Genomic DNA, 10,000 nt, shown 5'->3' with positions numbered 1-10,000 from the left:
ATTTTTGATGAACTAAATTTTCACAATCATTTGCGTGCACAATGAAATATATGGTACAAATCATATAATGCATGTAAAGTAAACAAGTAAAACAACTATTCTAAATGAAATGAAATATCTCTATAATGTAAAATTTATTTCTTAAAATTTTAATTTCTTAGTTTATACAAATAAGTCGGAACATTTAATAAACTCGTGCATCGCATGGCACTATCTAGTGATTCTAATAGAGCAACACATTTCTTGGAAGTTGGATCGACCAAGCTATTGGTCTATTTGAGCTTATTTTTTTAAAGGCATTAACAATCATCATCATCATCATGATCATACCCAGTGTATCCCATTCTTAGAAAACTATGGTCAGGGTCTGGGGAGGGAAGACAGACGACAACTCATACCCATAGAGGAGAGTGTGGTCACAGAGTCCCTCGGCTCGAGAAAGGTCTTCAAAGAGAGAGAAATCTGCAACTTACAAATAGAATAAGTAGAATACATACAAATAACTAAAGATAAAAGTAAAGAAGGAGGTAAAGAACGATAACTAAAGGTAATGAACAAAACAAACAATGGGTAAAAGGGACGGGTTTAGTAATCTAAGACGTGGATAAGGCCCCGCCAACTGCCCCTATCCCTGGTCAGTTCCTTGGAGAGGTGAAGTTCATGCATGTCACTTTTAATCTATTTGTGCCACGTTCTCCTAGGTCTTCCTCGACTTCTCTTGCCTTCCATTATGATGCATTCGATCCTTCTTACTGGGGCGTCATGTGTCTTTCTCTGCACATGCCCAAACCATCTCAACCTGTTCTCCCGCATCTTTGCGGAGAGAGGTGCAACCCCTAACTTCTCTCTGAACTCTTGGTTCCTTATCCTATCCATCATAGTATTACAACACATCCACCTCAGCATACGCATTTCTGTTAATTCTATCCTTTGTTCGAAAACCTTCTTTACGGGCCAACATTTTGTCCCATACAACAACGCCAGCCTAATTGCAACGGGTAAAATTTACCTTTTAATCTCCTCGGGAATTTTTTATCACAAAGCACCCCGGTTGCTGCGGTTGCTGCTCGCTACTTAAGCAACCCGCTTGTATACGATTAGTAACGTCTCCATCAATCTCACCGTTACTCTGAATCACCGATCCCAAATATTTGAATTTGGACGTACATGTAACAACTTCCCTCACCTATGGTCACTTCTCCCCCATTACTCTAAATCACTGAAATTGCATCGTAAGTATTCTGTCTTCGTACAGCTTATACGCAACTCCTTACCTTTCAAGACTTCCCTTCACTTTTCCAACTTACTATTAGCCTCCTCCTTTGTTTCTGCGACCAAAACTATATCATCGGCGAAAAGTATGCACCATGGTACGGTCTCCCAGATGGATTTAGAGATTTCCTCCAGAATGACCGTAAAAAATAAGGACTTATTGCTAATCCCTAATGTAGTCCCACTTTAATTGGAAAAGACTCTGTCATACCCATTGGTGTATGTATGTAAGTCGACACTCTGTCATACATGTCCTGTATTACCTCAATGTACCTTCGTGAAATACCTCTATTCTTGAGGTTATCCCAAATGATGCTTCGTGGTATTCTATCGTACGTTTTCTCCAAGTCAATGAGCACTACGTGCAAATCCTTCTTTCGCTCCTTATACTTTTCCATCAGTCTCCTCAAAAGATAAAATGCCTCGGTGGTTTATCTTCCCGGCATGAATCCGAATTAGTTCTCTCTAATTACCGTCTCTCGACTAATTCTTTTCTCAATCACTCTTTCCCACAGCTTCATAGTGTGGCTTTGAAGTTTGATCCCTCTATAATTCCCGCATACTTGTGCATCACCCTTGTTTTTGAACAGTAGGATAAGTGTGCTTACCCTCCATTCTTCTGACATCTTACGACACCTCAAGATGAATTAAAGAGGTTAGTAAGCCAATGAATTCCCTCTTCTCCTAAACCCCTCCACACCTCAATCGAAATGTTAACAAGTCCAACTACCCTTGATCCCCTCATTTTTTTGAGAGCTTCTCCTACTTTCGCCGTAGTAATATCAATAATCGACCCATGATCCTGTGTTCTTTGGTTGTCCGAAGTTTGTCGAATTTCCTCCTTCTCATTGAACGGTTGGGAAAAATATTGATGCCATCTCATTTTGATGTCCTCTTGTCTAAGGAGTAATCGTCCACCTTCATCCTTAATGAAGTTCACTATTCCTAAGTCCTTCTTCTGCCTAGATCTTGCTTTTGCCAACTTAAAAATATACTTCTCCCCTTCTTTGGTATCAAGCTTTTGATAAAAGGCTTCAAACGTGCGATCTTTTGCTTCCGCTACTGCTTTCTTTGCCGCCCGTTTTGCTTCTATATACCTCTCCTTTTTATGTGTGTCCTATCCTCCTTCTCCGTGTAAGCCATGAGCTTCTTAAATCTCATGTTTTTGTCTAGTAACTCTCTTAAGAGACCGTCTCTGTGAGAGACGGTCCCTCAAGCCCAAGCCCATCAGCTTTTTAGAATTAATAAAAAGCAAAAAAAAAAACCGCCTGCCTCAACAGCCAAACATTCGCCAAGATAACCTTACATATTCCAGGGCCATGATTGTAAAACTCATTGGAAACTGAGGTAATGTAATATTGACAAAATTTTTCTAATTTTTCATAAATTAAAAGAAAAAATATCAGATTCAAATGGATATTCTCCCTCCATTTTGTTATTCTTCATCTTCAACAACATGGATGAGTTTATGCAAGAATTCGAAGATTTCATGACACAGACTCAGCGGGATTCGTCTTTTAGAGATTGTATAGGTAAGTTTGGTTCTCTTTTCCTTCACGAATTCAATAAATTAGAATCAAATAAAAAAATATGATGTTCTCAATTCTACTTTTGTAGTTCCATTAAATGATGAGCATATTCAGTTCGAACATGGCCTTGGAAGTAAAACTAGTGAGCACGAAGGTTAATTTTTCATTTGATAACATATTATTCAAGTTGGTTGCAGTAAATTGGATGTAAATAATATTTAAGGTGATATATAATACTTACAAGTTGGTATTAGATATTATTCATTATAGTTTTGAAATTGCTCACTGTAAATTGGTATTAGATAGTTTTTAAATTGTCATTATATAGTTTACAATTTGGCATTAAATAGTTTTAAATTGGCATTAGATGCTATTTAAACTGGCACTAGATAGTTTTCAAATTGGCATTAGATATTATTCAAATTGGCATTAAAAGTTTTCGAACATATTCCTTCTAAAGAAGGAAAAATGCGAATATAGTCGAATGGTAAAATTTCTCTTTGCCAAGGAGAAGACGCGGGTTCAATTCCCGCTATCCGCTCAAGAAAAAGTAATTTTATTTAATTTACTATGAGAATATTAAATATAAAGAATTTGGCTTATAGTTATAGTGTATGATAATAGTGTAATGATTCTATCTGTCTCGGTCTTTTTTTTTCTCACTTCAAAATCAAAACAAAAAAGCCTAAATTCAAATTATGCGGAAATGAGATTTGAACCCGTGACTTCAAGGTTATGAGCCTTGCGAGCTACCAAGCTGCTCTACCCCGCACCAAAAAAAGGACTGAGAACGAATGGACAAACAAAAAGCGAATGTGCCCTCTACCAGATTTGTACAAATAGAATAACCTATTTGTACAGAATGGTAAGGGGTCTCTCTACGATCGATGATGATCATAGAAATGAAAAAAATATCTTTTTATCCTTACCAACTTGATCTTGTTGCCCCCCGCAACATACATGTGTGAACCATTTCACGAAGTATGTGTCCGGATAACCTAAAGTCTCGATAGTTAGCTCTCGATCTTCTGGTCAAAAAACAACATCAGTGAAGACGTGTAGGTGCACTATTACGTGGTGGAGATTGTAACTTTCCATGAATTTTCCATTTATCATTCAACGATGCTACTTTGCTTATTTCTTTTTTGAGGATCGACGAATCTAATGATATTTTTGTTCCAATTTTTGTCTTTTTTTCTCCCGTTGAATCAAACTTTTTCTTGCCATAATGGCTCAGTTCCTATTAGTATTAATGATACAAGTCGGATCCTAGATGTAAAAGTGTATAAAAAGGGGACTCCCTTTTCCATTAAAAGAAATGAGATTATCGCGAAGACAACACAAAAAATTAACCAAATTTGCCCGATGTAGAGGCAATTAAGAAAGCCGCATATGTGAATATATAACCTATTGAGAAGTGGGTTAATCCAACTAATCTTGCTTGTACAATGGAAAGAGCCACCAGTTTATCTCTCCATCCAATCAAATAGGCCAAAGGTGTGCGTTCATAAGCCCATGCTAAAGTTTCAATCAACTCCTGCCAATATCCACGCCATGAAATTATGAACATAAATCCCGTAGCCCAAACAAGATGTCCAAATAAGAACATCCATGCCCAAACCGACAAACTATTCATACCAAATGGATTATATCCATTGATAAGTTGTGAAGAGTTTAACCATAAATAATCTCTTAACCATCCCATCAAAAAAGTGGAAGATTTATTAAATTGTAAAACATTGCCCTGACATAATGTAATGTACTTCCAATGCCAATAAAATGCAACTCATCCGATGGTATTTAACATCCAGAAAACTGCCAAATAAAATGCATCCCAAGCCAAAATATCACAAGTACCGCCTTGTCCTGGACCATCGCAAGGAAAACTATAATCGAAATCCTTTTTATCCGGCATTAACTTTGAACTGCGGGCATTTAAAGCACCTTTTACTAAGATCAATGTAGTTGTATGTAACCCTAGAGCAATAGCATGATGAACTAAAAGTCTATAGGCCCTATTGTTAAGAATAGGGATACTAGTGGAAAAAACCTCATTTACTGCAGTTTTTTGGACATAATTGGCTGCGGTTTTGGCCCCAAGCAATAGTGATAGCAGCAAATTGCCTATTTTAAATGTTGCGGTTTTGAACCGCAGCAAAAAAGGGCATTATTTGTTGCGGTCAACCCATAACCGCAACAAATAAAGAAGAGTATTTGCTGCAGTCAGCCTCAAAACCGCAGCAAATAGTTAATACTATTTGCTACGGTTTTGAGGCTGACCGCAGCAAATACTCTTCTTTATTTGCTACGGTTATGGGTTGACCGCAGCAAATAGTTGGTATTTTTTTTTCTTTTTTCATTTAATACTAATAATAATCCAATAATAATGTACAATGTAATAACAATGATTAATCCAATAATCCAACGATAATCACAAATAATCACCAATAATCTCTTTGTTATAATAAACTCTCAATCGTATATATAATATAATATTAATTATGTACGTACATATATATATAATAATATACATTAAAGTCGTAAAAAATCTATACTAATTACAATTTATCAAGGACAAAAATTAGCAAGATACGCGGCAATCTTGTCTTTTAATTCGCGCATCTCTCCATTTCTCAGAGGGCGTGTTTCCCTCAGAATGTCGTATAAAACCTATAATATAATATAAAATTAAAATATTAATAAACATTAGATTTTACCAATAATAATAATTAATATAGTAAATACATATATTATAATATAATTTAAGAACGTAACAAATACTTACGGCATCTATATTTTCGACTCCAACCTCCTTCACGGATTTTATAATATCTTCCATGTATTTCAGCGTGTAATAACCGCAATCAACGGAATTAGAAGGTTGTTGAAAGCACTAAGAGAAAATAGATGTTAGTGCCAAAAAAGCTTAAAACGCATAAAATCGCAACTAAATTAACACGTAATTTCTTACATATGACTATGATTTTCAATTCTAACCACTTCAACACAATAATATATACCAAATAGTGTTGTGTGCCAAGTTTCGTGCAAAACAAACCAAGTTTGAGCTACTTTATGCGCAAAAGTGCCAAAAACGCTTAAAAAAACCCATAAAATCGCAACTTAACATGTATTATTGGAAGATACCACAATACCTTAGCCAGGGGCCCTTTAGCATCCCGTGCCCCTTTACACTTGTAGCGTGATAATCCACACCTAGGACACTCTTCTAAGTTCTCGTTTTCATTCCGATACAACACACAATCATTCGGACACGGATGAATCTTCTGGTACTCTAAGCCGAAAGGACACATGAGCTTTTTGGCATAATATGTCGACTTTGAAAGTTCATTTCCCTCAAGAAGCATCTCACTTAACGCTTCTAATAACATTGTGAAACTACCGTCACTCCAATTGAACTTTGACTTAATGTTGAAAATTGTCAACACTGCTGTTAGTTCGGTAAACTTTGTACATCCAGGGTACAAAGGCTTTTGAGAAGCCTCTGTCAACAAGTCAAAAACACAAGAACGTTTTCCTAACTCATCCTCGACTCCCTCCATCATCTCATCAACACGATCCACATCCTCATCGACATTCTCTTCATCTGTCTCATACCCATCAACAAGATCTACTACATCCTCATTGACATCAGCCACATTATTGAAGTCCTCAACAACACTTTTCTCCTTGTAAACCCCATCCTCACCATGCCAAACCCAAACATGATATTGAGGCCTAAACCCACGTCAAAGTATGTGCTCCCTAAGGATATCAACACTATCTACCTTTAATACATTGCCACAAGTGACACATGGGCAATAAAAACCAACTCCCCCCGTCCTAACTTGATGTTCAACCGCAATACTACAAAATTCTAATACGCCATCAATAAATTTCGACGATTCAATGCTTCTATACATCCAAGAATGATCTTTTGTCATCCTAATTAGTGTGATTAATTAATTCAAAACAAAATTAATACACAACTTTTAACATATATACTTAACGAACTCAAACTAACCACAAAATTAAGTAATAATCATTCATTTAACCCTAATTAACCCAAATAATAAAACAATGTTTTTTAAATTGTCCAAATGGTGTTTATTGTACTAACCATAATTAATATTCATATATATTAACAACATATAAAAACAATAAAAATAAAATCACATTCATAAACTTGGACAACTAATTAACATTCATATCTAGGGGTGAAACTTATTCGGATTAAAACCGCAAACCAAACTAGACCAAACCGAATAACAAATATGGTTTGGTGATTTTTTAAATTTGGTTTGGATTAGGTTTGTAAATTAAAAAACCGAAATAATTAGGTTTGGATTAGGTTTGAGAAATTCCAAAACCGAAAACCGAATAATGAGACCGAACACCGAAATAATTAGAATTTTTATAGTGTAGCCCAGGCCCAAAACATGCTAACCCTAAATCCCTAATTCAATCCCATACCCACGCGGCGTCCCAGTTCATGTTCATCTTCTGTTCTTTCTTTCTTCCCTAATGGCTAACCCTAATCTTCTTACTTTCTCTTTCATTTCATTTTCTTGTTCCAGCTCCTCGCCTCCATTCTCTCCCTAGCCCTTTCTTCTTCAAATCTGTTCATCTTCACCCTAGAGTTTTAGGTATTTCTACTCTTCAAGTTTAGTTCATTGATTTTCGTTTAATATCTATCAAATCTGTTCATCTTTGTTTTTTGTGTTTAATGTGTTCGTTTAGGGTTCGATTTAGGGTCTTTTGTGTTTAATCTTTGTTTTTCGTGTTCTTCCATTTTTGCTTGTTCGATTTAATTCGGCCTAATTCGGTCTGGCGGTTTGGATTCGGTCTAAACATATAAAATGCGGTTCGGTTCGGTTCGGTCTAGAAACTAATTTGGTTTGGTGTTGGTCTGAAAATATGGAGACCGAATAAAATATGGTTCGATTTGGTTTTGATGAAAGTCCAAACCGTAGACCGAACTTTCACCCCTATTCATTTCAACAACTCATTCATTTAACCATAAACAAACCTAATTAAACCTAATTTACAAACTATAAAAAAATTATGATAAATTTAAAACTTAAAACCACAACTACATACACATTCATAAATAAAATGAAGAAATTACTTAAAATATAACAAAACATGATATATATGATAAATTTAAAACTTAAAAACAAAAACAACATACACATTCATATATAAAGTATGACAAATTTAAACCTACTTTACAAAATCAAAATGAAAAAAATACCTTGAATTTTCGTGGGTTTTGGTAAGAAGAGCAAGAACAAAGCCCAAATTTCGTGGGTTTTTCGCGGGTTTAAGAAGAGCAACAACAATGTGTGCAGTATGTATGTTTTGTGGGTTTAAGAAGAGCAGTTTCAAGAAGTAGATGATGAAGAAGAGCAATAAGAAGAGCAAGAATGATGAAGAAGAACAAGAACAAAGATGATGAAGAAGAGGGATTGAAGACAAGAAATAACCGCAGTATGTATATGTTTTGAAAGAGTAGTGCAACAGTCGTATCATGAACAATGAAACAGAATGTATATGTTTTAACGTTATAATATAATGGCGGGTTTGAGAAGAAGCAAATATTGCGGGTAAGGAAGAAAACCGCAGCAATTGAGTGAAGCAAAAGAATATTTGTTGCGGTCAGCTGAAAAACCGAAGCAATTGAAAGAGCAATTTGCTGCGGGCTCTAGTAAAATCGCAACAATTAATATTCCAAGTGAGTATTGCTGCGGTCCCAAATTTAACCGCATCAATTAATTAATTGATTAATTTTTTTTATATTCTTTTTGCTATTTAATGCTGCATTTAATGAAAACCGCAGCAAATAAGGTTTTTTCCACTAGTGGGAATTACTATTCTCATTAACAGCATTTAACCAGCCAGGCAACCATATACTTCGACCGACATTGAATGTCGGGTTGCTTTGTACACCTTTGGTTTCCCCGTCGACGCCCCTAATATCTCCTTTGCCACCTTTCGAATGGTTTCCGCCATAGTCGCCCACATTTGATTTGCATCGTCTGATATATTTGGGTAGTCTGTCGTCTTGATCTTGCTTGACAAGTTTGCGACCATATCCCCTTTAAATCTACCCCACATGATCATTTGCCTGACTTTTATCTTGTTCTGGATAATCTTTAAAGGCATTAACCAAGTTAAACAAATTACCCGAGGTTCGGCTGGCTCAACACAATTACACTTGTAATCCTAACAATCCATTCCCTAAGACCATAATTCCGTAACTAATTACCAATCTCGTAACATGAAAACAATAATATTATAGTCCAGTACTTAAATCTTGATCGACATTTGCCTTCACTATACAAATCTAAATTCTCAAATTTTTGAATATCTATCTCTAGCTTTGGGGTGTTTTTCTTGTAGGAAAAATCAGTTTTGTTTAGTTAATTAGTTTATAATCACTTATATATGTTGTTATATTTTTTAATGACGCGTTAATATAATTTATTAGCATTTTTAACTTGTTAGAGTAGCTTAGTTTTTTCATCTTAAAAAGTCAACAGAAAATCGCAAACATTGTTAGTTATACTTTCTTGTTCCACTATACTTGTTATATTTAACTTTTTACGTAATTTAATATATTATTTTGGTTAATTATATATTGAATTATACACATTTAAAAATTATAAAAAGTAAAAATTATAAAAATATGCAATTAAACGATTGCAACAAGATTCCAATTGATTATATTTCTCCTTACATATTAGCCGCAATATGTAAAATAAGCTTAAACAATAAATAGTGTTAATAATCGCAATGTAGCAAGTATTTCGGAACTGAAGAATTAATTACATAGGGATAACCACTAAGATTGTTAGTAACTTTCCTAATACTAAGATTGTTTGTATATTGAAACCGGTAAGCTTTTGTAATTGTTTGCAATTTTATTGAATGTTTATGCTAATAATTAGCTATTTTATAAATTTAATATAATATCTAAAATCAATAATAATGTTAGTGGCTCTCTATATTAAAAGCTAACATTGTTGGTGATTAAAATGAAAATAAAAATAACTCAGACCTGTGTGTGTAATTTTGTGGAAAATAAGTATTATTTATTTTGAAATTTTGACCAAAATCCAAAATATCATTCCACAACATTTAATAACTTTTAAAGGAAGCAGTATACTTGTATTAACTCCCACAGGCCACAGTTCCAC

At 34.8% G+C, this 10,000-nt stretch overlaps 1 protein-coding gene, 1 non-coding gene and 1 pseudogene across 2 annotated transcripts in view; 1 reads left to right on the top strand and 2 right to left on the bottom strand.

The window, feature by feature from the left end:
* LOC130799266 (uncharacterized) overlaps positions 1–1,670 on the bottom strand; it is an 8,649-nt gene extending 6,979 nt beyond the window's left edge. Inside the window, exons 1-2 of the mRNA XM_057662368.1 lie at positions 1,484–1,670; positions 1,308–1,442 (exon numbers count right to left, since the gene is read on the bottom strand). Coding sequence (XP_057518351.1) covers positions 1,308–1,442; positions 1,484–1,670 — 322 coding nt within the window. The remainder of the gene's footprint in view (positions 1–1,307; positions 1,443–1,483) is intronic.
* Positions 1,671–3,271: 1,601 nt separating this feature from the next.
* TRNAG-GCC (transfer RNA glycine (anticodon GCC)) lies at positions 3,272–3,342 on the top strand. The gene has a single exon. It is a non-coding gene; the product is annotated as a tRNA-Gly (tRNA).
* A 547-nt stretch (positions 3,343–3,889) lies between these two features.
* The window catches only part of LOC130799264 (photosystem I P700 chlorophyll a apoprotein A2-like), a 14,191-nt pseudogene continuing 8,080 nt past the window's right edge, over positions 3,890–10,000 (bottom strand).

The sequence above is a fragment of the Amaranthus tricolor genome, chromosome 14 (genome assembly GCF_026212465.1).
Source record: "Amaranthus tricolor cultivar Red isolate AtriRed21 chromosome 14, ASM2621246v1, whole genome shotgun sequence".
NCBI lineage: Eukaryota > Viridiplantae > Streptophyta > Magnoliopsida > Caryophyllales > Amaranthaceae > Amaranthus > Amaranthus tricolor.
Note: the sequence above shows the minus strand (reverse complement) of the source record. Positions and strands in the feature narration are given on the sequence as shown.